The sequence below is a fragment of the Cavia porcellus genome, unplaced genomic scaffold (genome assembly GCF_034190915.1).
Source record: "Cavia porcellus strain 051 isolate PalLab524CR breed Dunkin Hartley unplaced genomic scaffold, mCavPor4.1 scaffold_1, whole genome shotgun sequence".
NCBI classification, from domain to species: domain Eukaryota; kingdom Metazoa; phylum Chordata; class Mammalia; order Rodentia; family Caviidae; genus Cavia; species Cavia porcellus.
The window spans coordinates 56865362-56884010 of record NW_026947484.1 but is presented as its reverse complement, the minus strand read 5'-3'; the positions used below and the strand labels follow the sequence as shown (position 1 = coordinate 56884010).

The 18649-nt window shown below is 48.2% G+C and overlaps 1 protein-coding gene across 2 annotated transcripts in view; it reads right to left on the bottom strand.

Moving 5' to 3' along the window:
• Positions 1-18649, bottom strand: part of Galk2 (galactokinase 2) — a 108682-nt gene that overhangs the window by 14289 nt on the left and 75744 nt on the right. For both annotated transcript variants that reach the window (XM_005004568.4, XM_003471862.5), the window contains exon 8: positions 12201-12411. In XM_005004568.4, coding sequence (XP_005004625.1) covers positions 12201-12411 — 211 coding nt within the window. The remainder of the gene's footprint in view (positions 1-12200; positions 12412-18649) is intronic.

The window sequence follows — 18649 nt, the reverse complement described above, 5'->3', positions numbered from 1 at the left end:
ACACAAAGACACAGAAGTAGCAGGGGACATCATGAGAGAGGAAATCGAAGCAACAGGCAGAGGTAAGCTAGTGTGATGTGTAAGCTGAATCCCGTAATAATGGCTCCTGGCCCTGGTAGGGTTATAGGAGCTTTAGAGAATGGAATATAAGCTACGGGACCTTCCTCCATCTGAGCACACAAATATCCACAAAGCCCCATGCAGGACAACACACACAGGGCCCACAAAGCTATGGTGGAGCCAGGTTCAGACCTCAGGTTAGAGGTACAGAAGCATCTTAGGCTTCAGCAATTATGGCAGTCAGGTTTGTTTATAAGCCTTAGAAACTTACACCAACTTGGGTGAAAAGGAACTTACTTTGAAGACATCAGAGCACTCTTGAAATCTCCTAAGCCTAGTGATTATATTCTTATCCTCTGTCAGGAAAGGAGAGGAGACAGCTAGAAAGGAGGTGGCCAGAAGCCAAGAGAAGCAGGCAGTGGAGAACATGGTCACCAGCATTCCTCAGGCACAGATCCTGGGATCCTCAGGATCCCAAGTCCAGGACCTACAGATCTGGGCTCTTAGATGCACACAGCCTGCACATGAGGGGCCTCATGCTCTTCCCACATCCAGGTTTCAAGTGACCCAAGAGAGACAAAGATGACCCCCAGCTTCCATCACTGAAGGCAAGAGCCCCCATCACCAGGTCACCAGCATTACCAGTATGCACAGAAGGACCTCGCCGAGATGATGACCTCAGATGCCAGCACCTGCCACCTGGCCCGAAGCCATGGCGGGGACACTGAGCATCTCCACCTCCTCCCCATGAACACCTAACCACCAGCCTCCCTCACTGATATATTCCTGCAAATGCGCTTTAGGGTGTGTGAGCCCTCCCCAGAGGACAGTCCCTGGACTCTGCCCAAGACTGTGAGGAGAGCGGTGGCTCTCCCAAGGCTGGGGGCCTCTCCCTGTGGCCTCTAGCACAAACTGCACAAGGCTTTGTGCACAATGAACGCTGGTCTTCAGCCAATCAGCTAACGAGTGTTAAATACCTTAGAAATCAGACACGGTCTGCAGGAAGACGGCATCTCAGGGAAATAAATCAAAACCAAAGAAACATGTTGAGCGGGAACAAGTGGAAATCTTTATCACGTGAGATTACGATTAATCTTTCTGAGGCTGGGGATTTAACTCAGTGGCACAGCACCTGCCTAGCAAGCACGAGGCCACGAGGTCGATTCCCTATACCAAAAAGAATCTTTCTGGGACTCCTGGGCCCCAGAGCCACTTCCCACTGCCGGGCCAAGGGCTGGAAGCAGTCATGGATTTAGTGTCGCTGCACGCTACCAGCCAATTTCTCTGCGAAACAGAAAGCTCCAGCGGGCAAAGCCCAGGAGTGGCTTCCAAGAAAAGCCACCCAGAGGCGGCCGGGGAAACCACTTCAGAACCCACTCGGACCCTCAGTGCTGTGGGGTTCTAATGAGTCCCTGCTCTGTGGCCCAGGCTCCGTGGAGGAGAGCAGCAGCACAATGGAAAAACACTGTAACCCTCATTGAAGCTGAGCTGTGGTTTCAGATTTACTTTCTTACTAATAATATTTTTCATACATGTGAAGTTTCTGAAATGGTCAGACCCATAAAAAATACACCATTCTTTTCGGCCACATTAGCATCCCATTCCCATGAGCACAGACAAATTGAATCAGCTTTTTTACATTTGAAGGGGCGGGGGCATCTTTCACTACCTGCTCTTAAAAGCAAAACCACCGATGGGAAAAAAAATCTATATATGCATTTTCAACCAAACCCCATGAGTCCATGGAAAACTACATTCCAAAGGGCATCTATGAGTACTGAAAACCCACAGCTTAATGGTGTTTTGTCCACAGAGAGTAACAAGCTCCTGTTTACGCAGCTTCCAAAGCAGCGAGAGCGGCTACTTCAGGGTAAGAGTGGCTCGCAGAGCGCTGATTCATGGTTGCACAGAAATCTCTCATGTTTTCCACCATCTGACAGCCACACTCAACCCAGGGAGGAACCTCTGTACCTCGCACAGACCTGTTCGGCAATCCCCACCTCTTCTAGGGCCAGCCACACCTGCCTCTGGCCAGGCGCCCTGTCCCATTAACACCATGGCACCCACAGCATCAGGGCGGCAGGGCCTCTGCCCTCTGCACCTTCCTGCCCTCCTCAGAGCCGGCTCTGCCTCGCTCTCATCCTCCAGGGAGGGCTCTGCAGCAGCTCCCCAGATGAGCCACCACATTTCCACAGTTCCCTCTCCCCAGGAGACAATTTACCCATTAACTTCCCAGAGTTCCCTGCGGTTTATTTTTGGAACCAGTGAAAGGAGGCAGCATCACAAGCCACTGGAAAGAGTGGGGGGTGAGTTCCTGCACACCATCCCGAGCCCTGGGAGAGTTTAAGATCATCGCTCCCAGTGGTCAGGACAAGCCACTGGAAAAACAGCCTTGGGAGCTGGGATGAGTCTTGGTCAGCAACAGAGCTGGTGGAGGACTCTACAGGAACAACGTCACACTGGCCTACAGTGTGCCCTCCCTGGAATTCTGACACAAAAAGGAATGAGCTCCCCACTTGGCTTTCTCCTATTAACTGAATTATTGGGGGGAGGAGAAGGGAGAATAAGGAAAAATCAACCTGTATCTGAAAGATAAGTAGCACCCTCCGTGTTAACGCTTTGCTAATTATTGTATTGTTATCTTCCCACACAATGCTAAATTAAATGAGGGCAGTGATTATGCAGGCCTCACTGACAGCTAACACACAGTGCTTAAGCAGCTGGCCCTCAAAAGAATACTTGTTGAAAAAAGAATAAAGATCATTTACTTATTAAATTGATTCCCCAATGTGATTTTTTGAAAAAGTAATGGAACAGATTAGCATCGTGTGAGCATCTGCCACTCACAGAGACCCAGCTAGGGTGCTCAGACATTCACCTCGGTTTCTCTGGAAAATTGTGCACAGGAACAGATGGGGGCCAAGGAGGATGGGGTTCTGAGGCTCCTTCTGAATTCCCTTGTGATGTGGATTAAAAATAACACACTAGGACTGGGGATTTAGCTCAGCAGCAAAAGCGCCGGCCTGGAAAGTACGAGGTCAAGGTCGTGAGTTGGATCCCCAGTACCAAAACAAACAAACCACTAGGCTAGGGGCATAGTTTGACTCCTATCATGAAAGAAAGACCAAAAAGAGAAAGAGTGAGAGCAGAAAAAAAGTAAATCAGGTGAAGTGTAATTGACAGACACATCTAGCAAATGTTTAAGAGTTTTTAAAATTATTACAATAAAAGACTTGTGGCCATGATCCCGCTCAGAATCCTCCCCCTCACTTTAAACACACTCACCCCATCGTCCTCACCCCTTCCTGCAGCAGCTCTGGAGTCCTCCTTCCTGAGGATCTTCAGTTGCTCTGGCCACCTGAGTGTCCTGAACCAATGCAAAGCTTTGCCCTTTCACAGTCCTTTTACCTTGGGAAAGCGCTGGAAGTGCCAGACCCGGGGAATAAAGTAGATGACGTCACATTTTTACCAGCCTGCCTTTTGGTAGGATGGCACTCGGCAGCTGTATTCAACAACCATTTGATCACACTTCAGAAAGACACCCACAGAAGAGGACCCAGAGCTGCTTCCCAAAGTGTGCGTTTTCCTGTACCGACTGTGTATGCCTGGACTTTGCAGCATTCAGCAAGGTGTGAAGACGATGAACAGGTCTCACTCTTGCAAACATCTTACGGTGTTCACAGTATAACTGGCAGCACCCCAAAAAGATAGAGGACGCAGCTACGTTAGAGAACCCTGTGATCACACACAGTGTGGCTCCGCAGGGGAAAGGGCAGAGAGAGCACGCAGACTCAGCGTGCTATAGTTTCTACGAGCTCGTGTTCAGAGCTCGTGTTCATGTGCGGTCCCGAGCCACGCTCAGGGCACTCGCACCGGCCTTTCCCAATAGTCAGACAATTTTTCCTCCTTTCTCTGTTTCTTTTCATCTTCTCATCTCTGCTCCTTTTCTCTTATAAGGTTAAGAACACAGAACTGAAGTAGATATAACTTGCTATGTTTTTGGTTATTGTGTACAAGTTTCTACTCCTGCTTGGAACATTTCACCCTTCCTCAGCTGTGTTACACTCCATCATCTTCAGCCATGCTGCTTCCTAGATGCATGGTCTCTGGCTGCTTCTGCTGTCCCTCCCATGACCCTTGAAGGAATACAGGTCCATCTCTGTGGCCTCCCCTACTTTCTAAAGACAATACCGAGAATGGACAATGGTCTCCCTCAGTCTTTTTTGTTTTGTTTTGTATTTTGAGATGGTCTTGCTATGCAGTTCAGGCTGGCCTTGAGCTCACTTTGTAGCACAGGCTGGCCTCGAACTCGCAGTGATCCTCCTGCCTCAACTTCTCAAATGCTGGGATTATGGGCATGCACCACCACGCCAGCTTCTCCCCCAGTCTTTTAAAAAAAACTAAACATTGTCTCTACCCAGAATGTGGAGTGGTGGCCTGTTACATTCTCATCCAACACCCGCAGCAAAGTGCCATCAGCTGAGACTGTCACATGGTTAGAATTGCTAATGCTGACACAAATCTAGTCATTTTTTCCTCATCATTACTACTGACACGTGACAATGACTTGCTGGAAGCCACAGATCCATTCATGGACAGAAAGCACAGTGCACAGGAAATGGCCCACAACCTCCAGCCAAGACGGTCCCACTAGGAAACTTTCTCCTGAGTACTTTGAAAAATTAAAAAACTAATTAATTAATAAATTATAATAACAAAGGCCACAGCCAGTAAATAACTAACAGCAAACATGTTTTCCTGGGCCACATCCCAGCCTATCAGAATGACAATCTGGAAGTGAACTCCATGACACAGAAGACTAAAAAGGATTTCCCCAGACCAAACATGGATAAAATGCCAGGACGAGAGAAACGTCCAACATCAAAAGAGGTCACAGTCCATCTGCCTGAGTCTTAAGTGACAATAACTTGGAATTTAGTCAAGAACAATATTCACTGCCCCAGATGTCTGGAAAGAAATGACAACTTTGGGTCTATATGGAAAGTAAATTGACTCCTATCAGTGTCATGAATATTTGATGGGAAAAGACTGAGCTACGCGGCGTGAAGTGTGGGAGTCAGTAAGGCTGTCTCCCCCATACTCCCTATCCTGCAGGAAGGCTATGTTGCCCCACTCCTAAGAAGCGCGCCCCACCCATGTGATCTGTTTGGGCCAATCAAATCAGGGGGGAGTGGCAGGGATCACACACTGGCAGATATCAAGAACCAATGAGCAGTTAGCCACTTCCCTTCCTCCTGCCAGGGAGACGTGAGCAAAATGGAGGGCTAGAGACCCTCCCTGGAGCCTGTGCCCCCGAACCCTCCGACTGAAAGGATTTTCTTGCTGACTTCCTTTGAATATTCATAGTAAGTGAGAAATAAAATGTTAGGACGAGCCACTGAGACTCTGAAGTCGTTACTGAAGTTACATATCCTCAGGCCTAAAAATAACCATGGACAAGTTCAGGAATTTGAAGCTTTCTGTCGGAAAAGAACAACGCAGAAGAGAATAATTCTGCCCCAAATAAAAGGACCTTCCTATTCAAAAAGCTGCTTCACTGACATAGAAAGCATTTGCTTATATGGAAGCCTGAAAATGTGTGAAAACAAAAGCAAAAGTAGCAAAGAAGGACAAGGCAAGGTGACAGGTTAGTTTCTTGGGGAGATGCAGATGGTGGGAGGAAATGACCCACTGAAGCTGTCTCCAAAGAGCAGAGGGGTACAGTTAGATGAGAGGACATTGGCTGTCTCCTTGTCTGCAGAAACCACTTCATACACACAGTAGAGAGCCCTAAAACCAAGTCCCCAGTGCACCTGCCAAGCTGGTCTCCCAAAAGGCAGAGATATGGCCCTGATTATGTCAAGCAAAGGGAATTCTGGGTAATAGATCCTCAGACTTAAAAATACAGTTTACAAACTTGGGAGGATAAGATTTCTTTTCCTGTTCTTCATTGGGGCATTCTAATGGTGGGGCCAGCAGCCAAGGAAATACAGAACTCCAGGGTCAGAGCCAAGAGATGGGCAGGGCTGGACTACAGTAGCCAGGGCAGAGGGTCCTGGGGTCGGTGAGGCCAAAGCCAAGGAGGCAGCTGGGGGGAAGATGCCAGAGGGCCAGGATCCAGGACACACGGGGACAGGCAGATTTGTGCACAAAGGATGAAGAAAGGCATTTACTGGGCTTCCAGATCTAGTAGGGACACCCAGCACCATCGCAGCTCACCCATTATGTGACCTGTCTGCTGGACTCAGAACTAGAACCAGGACCAGGGCCACCCCTACTTGTGATTTGAGTACCACCCCGTGCCTGACACACCAGTCCTGGGCTCTTCCTGCAGAAAGTGACAGTGTTAAGATGCTGCATCCTCAAAGCCACACCTGGTGAGATGTGTCACTGTCCATCTTTGCTGTCTCATCCGGACGAGACAGGTACAAAAGGACACTCTTTACCCTCAGTATTTAAAGAAAAAAGTTGCCCAAGGAGCATAGCAGCCATCTGGAAGAGGAAGGGGTAAACCCAAAAAAGAAAGCATCACCCTCAAGTTTCCTGAGATACCACTTCGGCCTATTTTCTCCCTAGAAATTAGAGTAGGACCCCTCACTGCTGGCCTGAACCTGCCCACAGCAGCTGGACAGACTGCTGAGAAGTCAGTGAGAGCTGGAAGGCCAAGAGAAGGACAGGGCAGCTGGGAATGGGACAGGCCAAAGGGAAGCAAAACATCCCACACGCAACTTCCAAAACAGCTCAAAGCATAACATCTTTCTGCCTGAAGAAAATAGTTATTATCTGATTTTTTATACTTTGTTTCATAACAATCAACTTATTTCATATCCTGTAAAAATGAAAACAACAGATAAAACCCAAGGGTGCTTTTTACTTGGCCTTATTGTTGAAGTCCATCACGTGGATTTTAAGGAGTTGGCCTCACCGACAATAGAGGGGCTACGATGACCGCAGAGTTTCTTCTACTTTTTACGGAAACCTTTCTTCCAAAAGTCTTCCAAAGAACAACAACCAAGTCTGCTGAGATGGTAGTGTGTGATGCTGAATATCTTACAGGCTGTTTTAAAATCCAGTCTCCTTCTAGCTGAGAACAGTTCATTGGGCATTTATAGTACTGAACTGAACCTTTTCATTCTGCAAACTGCCTTTATGCTTTTCCATTATGGAAGAGCAAATCGTAGTTTGTGGGCTCAGCCAAGACGACCTGGGAGGGACAGCTGAAAAGCCCAGCCCTTCCTGCACAGACTCTTCCACAGCACGAGGGACAGCTCGGATGCAACCAGCGTTCCTGGGTCGGTTCCTTCACTCCAGCTAGCTTGGGAAACTTTTTCTAAAACCAACTCATCAGGACGAGACAGGGCCAAAATGAAACTCTTTACCCTCAGACTAACCGATCCGCCCCACTTGAAATATCAGAGCCAAGAAAAGCCAAAATAAGATACTGTTGAAGGACTGCTGAAACCAGCTGATGAGAAGGCCAAGACGGGAGAGTGAAGCCAGAAGGAGCAAGGGAGGAGTGAGCATTCGTTGCTTTATTGTTATTTCAGGATTCGTTGCTTTATTTCTGGTTTGGGGGCTCTTTCCCATCCTCTGTGGATGTCTTCCTAAAAATCAGTCTATGCCAGGTACCTGGACTTGATTCCAAAGCCATGATCATCATGAAGTGAAATAAATGAGCCAGCAACCAGCAAGCACTTTGCCAGGAGATAGTCCCATGTGAAGCTGGTAACACAAGTAACAGCTCTGGCACCCTGGTAAGCACAGTGCAGCTGGGCAGCTGGCCAGGCTGCCTAGCCCAGAGCTCAGCCTGGACACCCACAAGGCAAAGACCCCCAAGGATCCCCCTTCACTGCTGCCTGCCCCACCTTCTTCCTCCATGTGACCTTGACTTAGTCCTGTGCTTGGTACCTTTGCCCATCTCTCCTGACTCAGACCACAGGGTCACTGGGCCTCCTGCAGATCCCAGACCACACACTTTAACCCTTTCTCCCTGTAGGCAATGGCTGGCAAATAGTCCCTCAACTATTCCTAGTCAGTCCCCCCTCCAGCCAGGGGTCCCAGGCATTCTAAGCATCTAAAGAATTTAAGGATCAGGCTGGGGATGCAGCTCAGCAGCACAAGCACCTGCCTGGCAAGTGCAAGGTCCTGAGTTTCAATTCCTGGTTAAAAAAAAAAAAAACCTTGGGGACTGTATTTTGTGTGTGTTTCATTTGAATGGCCTGTGTTCATTTCTAAATGTAACCAAAGGACATTTGGAAGGACAAAATAACAACTGGACACTGGCCTTGGGGAGCAGAAGCTCTGAGCCATGGTCCATGGCAGCATCTCTCCCTGCCCTGCCACCTCTGTGTCACACTCATGCACAATGGTGAAGGCCAGCTCACCATTCCCACTCACAGCCAGGAGAACAGGATAATTGTGGTGAAAGGACAGCATCAGAGTCTGTATGTCCCTAAATGGCATGGGTCTCCACATGGGAAAAATTGCCTAAGTCACAACTCAGCATGTGACAGGCGGGCGCCTGGAGGACAGGGGCAGTGCCACCCTCCAGAGTCCTCAGCCGAGCACTTTCATGCTCACCTCTGGTCTTCTAGATGGTTAAGAGAGACATCTGCAAGCTGGGCATGTTGGTACACCCTGATGATCCCAGCACTTATGAGGCTGAGGCAGGAGGATTGCTGCAAGTTCAAGGCCAACCTGGGCTACATGTGAGACTGTCTCAAATCAAAACAAAAACAAAAACAAAAACTTTGCTCAAGAATCAAAATCAACCAGCCCAACAAAAAGAGTAAGAAAGATCAAGCCAAAGAGATAGAGATTTTGGTTCCTAAATTCCCACTGGATCTGTGGCTGGGGACCAGATAACTTGAGCTAGAAAGTAAACTAAGTAATGTTAATCTCAGCAATTCCAGAGCCCACAGAGGAAGTGATGATCATAAGTTTTTATAACTTATGTGTTCATCCAACACAGATTTATGGAATACAAACAAGACCTAGGTAGTTACAAGAACTATGGGTGAGGTGGCAGAGCTTGTTTCAGACGGGAAAAATGAAGCAGGCATCTTCTACTGCCAGGACAAGGAAGTCATTGTTCTTTGGGGGAAAACAGTAAATATTCATACAACAATACCTTTCCTGTGATCGGCAAAGTACCCTTTGTGTGTTCTGGGAAGTTAGCTTATTCCAAAACCTCAAAGCTGCTGAAAGAAAAGGAGGAAGGACAGGCATCTGCAGAAAGGAAGGGACACAGCCACAGTAAAAGAGAAGAAGTTGTTAGCAAAGAGGACTAGGAAAAGGTGAGAAATTCACCGAGCTTGTCAGATAGGTAACAGAAGCTGTGAGGAAAGGGTTTTGCTTGAGACAGGTTCTTGCTAAGTTGCCCATACTGGCCTCAAGCTTGGCGATCCTCCCGCCTCGGCCTCCCAAGTGGCTGGAATTATAGGAGTGTGCCAGTGGAGTTGTTTAGGACCACCTGGTGTGATTTCCTCCTATTTCTTCTTTCCTTCCTCTCCTCTTCCTTCATTTCTTCCTTCCTGCCTAGGCACAGGCAATCACCAGATCTGACTCAGCTGTCCCATGGAGCATGACCACCCATCACAGTCTCTATCTTAGGTTTTTGTCACTAGCGCAGCACTGTGGTCTCAGGATTGCATCCCATGCAGCTGACTCTCACTGTGCCCTGGGCACCTGCTCTCCAGGGCTCTGCGCCAGGAGTCTCTGGATCTTCACTAGGCCCCGATCTGCCAGACTGAGCCTCCACCCTCTCCCCCTGGGAAGTCTGTGCTGCCTACTTTAAGCACCCACCTTCCCTTTCCTCCCTATCACGCCCTGTATTATAGCAGGTTTGACTAACAGAAATCAATGCATATTTGCTGAATTAAGTAAATCAGAAATCATCTTAGGTCGACAGAGGCCATCTCCCTGGAAGCTCTATCTATCCAGCACCACCTAACCTCTATACCCACAAGCATGTCACTATCCCCTCATTAACCAGCTAGCACCACACAGGACTCAGCCTGACACCAATCACCCTCCACCCTGGACATTATGTTCCAGAAATACCCAGCTACCTGCATCTCTTCAGGCATGCAGTCCTCTCTTGCTCTTTTCTGCTCTGCTGCCTGCTCTGCCTGGAATTCCTTCTGTCCTCTAGAACATTCCTATTTATTATTTCGCTGGGGCTTCTTCTCAGCAAAGTCAGCTCCAACCTCTCCCTGCTGGCTTCTCAAGTACTCATGGCATCATGGGCCCTTCCGGTACCAGGAATGTCTTATCGGTGTGGCACACAATCACCCTGGAAGGAAGCTACTCCTACCCTGCCCATTTCATGGCAAATGTGAGGCGAACACTGGTCTTTCACTTTTCTGGAGCATGAGTAGGCAAATCTTCTCTGCCATGGGCCAGAGACTGTTCTAGAATGGGTGGGTTATTCAGGCTCTGTCACAAGTGCTCAGTTCTCACTGTGGTACAAGAGCAATCACAGCAAATACACGGCTGTATTCTCCAGGGGGTTAACTGCAGAATCCCAGGTGGCAGGCCTGGCTTGGGCCACAGTTTGCGTATCCTAGTTCTAGAGACCTAATCAGGGTTCACCAAATTAAAGTGAATCTGATAATGTGGGAAACTGAACCCTGACCTCCACCCTCAGATTATTCCCTTTTCCTGTGCCCATATTATCAGTCATCTCAGCCTTTAAGCATTTACTCTGCAGACAAATCCGCAGTCCATACTCAATGGCTGGTCATGAGACAGCAGCTGGCGGGAGAGGAGTTAGGGTTCTATTGGGCAGCAAGGACAGCGGTCTCAAAATGGAATTGAGAAGCCCAAAAACATCCTCCAAGTGTTCCCTGGCTGCCTGGGACCTCCCGAGAGTGACTGGGCAGCCACTGGCCCAAGGGCACCCTACATGGTGCTGTGTGACCCTGCACAGACTGGAACCTAAAAAGCAGGGAGTCTCCTGGGGTAGAGAGCGGACTGCTTGTGCAGTGGCCCAGGCTCCGTACCACACCCCTGGACAGAGAGGCCCTGCCGGGCTCCTTCTCGGGACCCCTCCCAGTGGCGGGAGCTTTACTTCCTTGCCTTTAGATTTCCAAACACGTTTGCTTGTGCACCATCTCCTCTACCATGACTTCCTCCTTCATCACCATGGACACAACCCTGGCCTTACAGTTTCAGTTACAGAAATGAACTGAATGGGGTGGAAATGAAGCCCCAGTGATGACATCTGTCCCAATCTCCGCCCCCAACACACACAACCTCACTCTAAAAATAAATTAAACCTTCTCTGCATCGTCCTGCCCTAGCACAGACTGCCCATAAATAGACAAGCTCCGTTTCTAAGCTGAATTTACTCTGGCCTATACTCAATGGCTGGTCATGAGACAGGAGCTTGTCTATTTGTGGGCAGTCTGTGCTAGGGCAGACTGTGCAAGGCCCCATACTCTGCCCATATGGACCCAGCTTTCACTTCAGCTTCTGATGTTGTGGGTTATAAACAACACTGCGGAAAGCAGCTGGCAAATAGAAATCAGCTTTCCATAACAGTGGGCCCTGGGGATCACCATGAGCAGCAAGATGTGCAGGTGTCCCCAGCGCTGGCCCACAGAACTTACCAGCCGGGATCTAATCCTGACCTTCTTATAACAGGGACTATAATAACCAGAGAAAGGAAAGGGAAGCTAAGTTAACACAGGGAGGATGAGAGGCTCTGGGCTGGGTCCCATGGGTGGAGCTGGCCAGCACTTTGCCCTGCTACGGGGCTGCCTCAGGACACAATCGGAAGCCAGGCTCTTGTTCTGGAGGGTGGAGAAGCCCACAGTTCTACTATTTTTGGCGACCTAATGAAGGGGTTTTTCCTTCATTAGGAAATGCTTACTGAGTTATGAAGCTCCTGAGGGCAGGGATCATGGCTCATTCACCTCTGCAGAGCCAGGGTGACTGGCAGACACTAGGACATGTTGGGTGCTGGTGAATGAACAGTTCGTGAAGCCGTGGACCAAGATAATTGGGCTTGCCGAAATGCACCCATTCTCCAAATTCCCTCAAGTACCCTTTAAGATCAGAGGTACCCATGGAGGTTTGAAGAGCTGCTAGGCATAAATGGGGAGAAGCATGGGCCCTCCTTTACCCGGCAGACTTACCATCTTGAGTGTTTGGACTCAGGATCTGGGTCCGTAGCTCCTCCAGGCTAATTCCCAGGTACCCACAGATCTCCTCGGGGCTGTAGGGCTCGGGATGAAGGGCGTCCTCCGCCACCGACAGCATCTCCTCCAGGCTGACTCCCAGCTGGGCCTGCACCTCCTCCAGCCGCAGGACTTTGTCCCACTGCAAGCTTTTGTGTCTGGCCAGGAGCTGCAAGTTCAAACCATGATAGAGGTTGGTTTCCATTCCCGCATCTCATGTGTGCGGCTTTAATGAGCCAGATTCAACTTTTCGCTGTTTGGTCATTTTCTTTTGTTTTTGTTGTTTTCCATTCAACCTATCCAACTCTCCCCCCACAGCTTGGCAATACCCATTGGGCTCAGATGTTTGGAATTAGGCGTGCCAACATGCCCGTGTGACACGGGCTAAGTACTAGCACTGAAACACATACACAGACTCCACTGGTTCTGATGAGCTGAGTTTTCTTCCCCACAACACTTTCCCTTGGGGCGATTTCTTTGAGTTACTCATTCTTCGGTCCCTACTCAGCCCATCCCTGGAACACCCTTCTGTATCAAGCTGGAAGAAAAAGATTCCACTCTCATGTGACCTGTATCCCCGACTTCCTTAGAGCACTTCCTGTTTACTGCATGCCTCTTTGAAAATGGCTCATGAGGGTAAGTATCTGGGAGTAAACACCCAGGTTTTCCGTGAGAACCTCACCGGTGACCTTTTGAAAAATCTCTTCATTAGGCCGCCAATAGTTCTAATGTGCTTTTCAAGAAAAACAGCCCGGCTTCTGATTGTGTCCTGGGACAGCCCTAGGAGCAGGGCAAATACTCACCAGCTCCACCCATGGGCCCCCCGCCCAGTGTCTCTCCTCCTTCCCAAGCCACTGACAAGCCTCGGGCAGGTGACAATCATAACAGTGATGGTTTTCTGCCTGAGTGTGAGGACAGCAGGTGCAGAAAGAAGCCAGCCAGAGGGTGGAAAATTCGCCTTCAAGGCAATGTGCATCTGATTTGCTCTGCCCTGTGCCGATGATCTGATTTGCTTTCCTTTCTGCAGGAAGCGGGATTTACCAAAGGCTATTAAGATTTGGTTAGGGACACTCACTTCTGAAGAATGCTCATAACAGAAGTTCTCATGGTCATTAATCATCTTGTTTAAAAGCCCTGGCTCATACATGTGAAAGGAGTTAATAATTTTAAGGCAGAACTAAGAAAAGAGACAATAGAATTAGGTTTTTCTATTCAATTATTTCACAGACCATGGTGCCACTTTTAAAAGCAAGGAAAAGAGCACAGACCTTTCTTCTGACCTTGTTTGCTTAACACATTAATTAACGTTGATGAGCAGTGCTGGGTTGATAGCTCTAAACTGATCCATTCATTCATTCCCTGAATTCTTTCATTCACTGGCTATAGTCCACCATAGCCAAAAATAATTTGAGAAAATTTATAGACATACATGATATAAAACTAACAAGGAAATACAATATATTTATTTTACATAGAGAGCTGAACTCAATAACCCGCAATAACACTGTCTGATCCAACATACCAGAATGTAACAAAAATAATAAAATAATATTTCCCTGTGGTTTGAAACACATTTTTTAATTTCCCTGAGTTTTCAACAACCCTGAGGGGTGATCGCTCCATGTGAGAGGTGGGAGGAAGGTGCTTCTCTGAGGTCACCTAACTAGAAAAGTCAGCATTGGAAGCTAAACCGCGACCTGCATCTCTCTCCTACTGCACGGCCACGCTGGTGATGCTCACTGGTTCAAATCAGCACCCGGGCCTTCAGGGGCATTTCCAAGCACAAGCTATGGTGTGCACCAGAAGTGAACACTCCAAGGATTTAAAAACACTTTGACAAATGGATGCCTTTTGAGGGAGAAGAAAGAGAAAAGAAAAACCTCAGAGAACACGCCATGAGAGAAGCAGCCCATGGTCCAGTGGCCCCCTTAGCCCAAGTTGGGGCTGCACAGCCCCATGGGCCAGGCTGGACCAGGCTTTAGTGAAGGATGAAGGGAGTGAAACAGGAAGGCCACCGAGGCCTTCAAAATTTGGGAAGCAGAAAGATGACTTGCAGAGGAGGGAGGAGGGTGTTCCTGTGCCCCATGCTGTGGGCAGTACCACTGGCTACGACCCTCACTCACTGAGGAGGAAAGCCTGGACCCGGAGCCAGCCGGCTTCTCTCAGAAGCAGTCCTAGAAGTAAAATTTTGAGGATGAAAACACGTGGCAAGGTCAGGCTAAGAAGCTCGCACAGAAAGCCACTGATCTGGGCAGGCAAGATCTGCCCACGGAGAACGCTCCTGAGATGCCAAGAGAAAGGCTGTGGCAGGACGAGTGCAGGGACTCTCTGTCCCTAACTCGGGAGTCACCCACCGGAATCCACCTCTCTGTGACTTTCTCCTTGCACCAAGTCTCGTCCTCCCCGCAGGACAGAGAAAGGGAAGAGGAAAAATTCCCTCTGAAACAGCAACTCATTACACAAGCTATTTTCCACACAACAAAAGCATCTGTGGTGTCCTTCTAGTTAGGCAGAATAAATCACATGTGCCTATTGCAAAATTTTCAAACACAAAGAAACATAATAATAATAAGACCTTGAAATAAATCATCTGTAATCATTCCAATGAACTAACCATCCACTGCCGCTCTGATAGCCCTGCTACCCCACAGTTCTTGATGCAAACCTACACACGTAGTTGCACATAAATAGGGCCACAAGTTGCTGCTTTTCTTGCAGATACTTTTTTTATGTCCCCCTTCCCCTTCTTCCCACTGCAGAACCCGCCCTCAGTGCCCACAGCAGCTGATCCTGCTGTGACAGTGGGTGATCCTGCCGTGACTGGGCACCACTCCTACCCGCCATGAACACTTTCACCATCTTGCCCTTGCCCTATGTTAGTCATCTCCATGGTCATGTTTTAAACAATCATTTACAGGCCACAGAATCGGCCTGGCTGTACAGAACAGACACACAACCGTAGTCCTCGCTGATCCCAGCCACCCTCGTCTTCCTCCAAGGCAGTCCTGAGCATTGAGCTCAGGGTTCCATCCATGCTTGACTCCCAAGAGATAGGAGGGCAGGAGCAGAGGCCAAACTGGCCTGTACACCTCCACTGGTTTAAAACAAGTCACTTGAACTGTAATATAGCGTTTCCTTTCTTCCCGCTGGAACAAGATACTCAACAGCCATAACTTGAAGGAGGGGAGGTTCAATTGGCTCACAGTTCTAAGGAATTCAGTACATGGTCAGGAACATCATGGTGGAAGGACACAGCAGAGGACATATGCTCATCCAGGGATGGTCAGGAGGCAGAGAGAGAGAAGAGGAGCTAGGGACAGGAACCCAGCCTTCTAGCCCTGGCTCCCAACAGTACATTCAACTGGAAACGCATCATTGTGCAAATCCACTGGTGAGCATAGCACATTCCATCTGATCGCCTTCCACACGTGTAAGGCTTTGGGGAACAGTTTAGACCTAAATTAGAACCCTTGGCCTGAAATTTCTACTACGTAAAATTCCCACTGCTATACTAAGAAATGGAGCATGTGGTAAAAGCACAGACAAAAGCATTCTAGCTCATGGGGTGGGGAGGTTGTGCTGGGAACCTTCTCGTAGTAATGGAATCCAGACGTGAGGAAAATGGAAACCCAGCACAGAGGACCTGGCATTCAACCCTTTCTAGGTCCAGCGTCCCCTTTTGCCACCCCCTGATACTCTAAACTCTGCTTCTCTTTAATCAAGGACAAAGTTTCTGCCGCCCGAGTCACATTTCTGACATTCACACTAACAGCATTCACCAGTCCTCACTGTCTCCTGGATGAGCCTACCTGATACTTAGCACAGCACCGAAGGCCCTGCAGGGTCAGGCTCCATGGAACACACTGCCAGGCCCCGGGTGGCACCCCACCCATCCCTTCCCAGCCTCCGCCTTGCAGCTTAATCCACCATTCTCTGAAAGCTCCGTCCTGGAGCCTTGGTGGGGTGCGCCTCACTGAACCCAGAGAAAGAGTGAGGCGGGCTGCCTTCTGGGGTACTTGGTTTCTCTCTGAGGAAGTTCAAGCAGATTGCCAAGACCTGAAACTATTATGCCAGCTCTTTATATTTTATCACCAGACAATGAACAAGTTCCATGCTGACCACTAAGTGACAGAGTGAGGAATGGCCTGTGATCGGACAGACGTGCCTTGAAAGAGGCACTGTAAATTCTCCTTCGAGTGTCAGAGGACCACATGAAACTGCCCTCCACTGCCTCCCAAGTCACAGCGAAGCGCTCACACAATACAGAGGCAGCAGCATCACTTCCCTTCCCTACTTCACTTCCCAGGACACTTACAGTGGACTTCACACACTCTGCCCCTCTGCACAGCGGAAGAGTGCTCTCTATTACAGACATTAAATATTTCTGGCAAACCACCCACCACTAAATATGTGTAAAATGTTGTGCTCATGAAAGATCCCTGGGCACTTTGTTCATTTAAGAGCATAAAAATGTACCTCCCTTAAAAGTATCATTTACGCAAGTAATAATTATAAATCTCCACTGAGCTTGCTTTGAAATGTTTTCAATTTTAGTTTAAATGCTCTACAAGACTCTAAGTTTTAATGAATCTAAATCAATTAGTCCCTGAAAGCTGGGGGAGAAAGACAGAGACAAAGAGACAGAGAGAAATAATAGAAGACACTGTGACTACTAAAACAAAACAAATGAAAGCATCGTAATTGGTTTAACCTGCTTCCTTGTGCTAATTAGCTATAAAAGGTGCTTAGTTTCAGAAAAGAATTTTTAAAAGATAAGAGGAAAGGAAAAGTAAGTGCCATGCTTTACAAGCTTGCCCTGTGGAGCTAAGCTACCATCGCATCTTCGGAGCTGCCATGATCGGTCACTGCCCACTGGTGCAGTCAGGACTGTCTGGAAGTAGGAGATGTATCATACTGAGATGGGCTTCTTTTCCTTTCTTACATGAAAATTTATTTCCTTATTTAATGAGACCATTTTCAAGTGAAAAAAATAAATTCATCTGCATGTTGCCAAAAATGGAACACAGTGGAGCAAAAACATGGTTTAACCAAACCTCAGCCTCTATTTCTAAGCAAAAGCATTTCCCTAACATCAGCACCTCCGCGCGGCTCCTGTTAGCAGTTTCAATTTATTTTACTTTGGTACAGAACCTCAGATTCCAGTGATCTACAGTCAGCAATATGGTGTACAAAACATTCTCCTCCGTAATTATCTTTCACTTTTCTTTCTTCCACATTGTAGAAGTCAGAAACACTTAAGAGTATTTAAAGCACTGGGTTTTATCTACATGAGTTGGGGGGAAGCCAAACTCAGACGCCAATTCAGGAGCAAAGGGGCGATAAAATGGGACGGTAGAGGCAACCTCAGAAGACACCCTCAAGGACAGCAGGGCCTGGATTAGGACCTTCAGCTACCACCGCTTCCAAAACAAGCGCCCTTTGCAACTTGACTTGGAAGATATTCCTCACATGCTGGTAGCTCTGACTACCGAAGCTCGGCCCCATGGTTTCATTCCTCATCTCCTTCTCGCCCTTTGAAAGACAGCAGTCATGCCATGAACCAACTCCCACGTGGCCTGTTTCTTTCAGCTCACCTGTGCATCTGCTAAAAGACACCTCATCGCGTGATCAAACTGTGAGAGCAGTGCTGTGTATGTCTGAGGGCTCCTGGAGAAGAGGCGCTTACTCATCAACCTCAAGTCCGAAAGTCAACAAGAGTAAGCCCTCAAGCAAATAAGACAACTAATCCCTTCCATCTCCTGAAAAGAGGAAGTCCTGCCTAGAGGACAAAAGTTCATCCCACCCGGTTACTGAAAAGGTTACTGCACCACTACGCCTCCATCTGTGTTCTGATCTGATGCTGTGAAAAGCTTCATGGGACATCTTTCTACACAAACTCTAGAAAGTATCTCAATGACTAAATTCCAGGCTGACAACGTGTAGATCTTGATTTTTCAAAACAAATGTGTATCTCTCAAATCTTCCACAAATAACAAGAAAAACGCCTTTATTTCTCTGATTTCTCTTCTCTGTTCCCTTCCTGGCTTCACAGCCTCCTGGCGTAGGATAAGAAGAAAAGAGCCAAGTCAGGCACAAGGGCGAACCCCACCTTCCCGATCCCCCTGAGTCCAGGTCAGTGCTGAACACACACTAAACACTTGTCCAAAAAAGCATGACATGAGCAGAGGAAGGAGGTGAAGCAGGGAGAGATCATTCCTAGACTCCATGGGCACTTCTCCTGTCTGTGTCCAGTTCAGCCTAAGCTCTAGGGTTAGAAGAGTTAGCAAATGGGGCTGGGCAGAGCTCAGGGGTATAGCACTTGCCCAGCATGGGTGAGACCTTGAGTTGAGGCTCTAGTGCCACAATAAAAGAAGAGAATTCACAAAGTTTGAGAAAAAAAAAAGTTA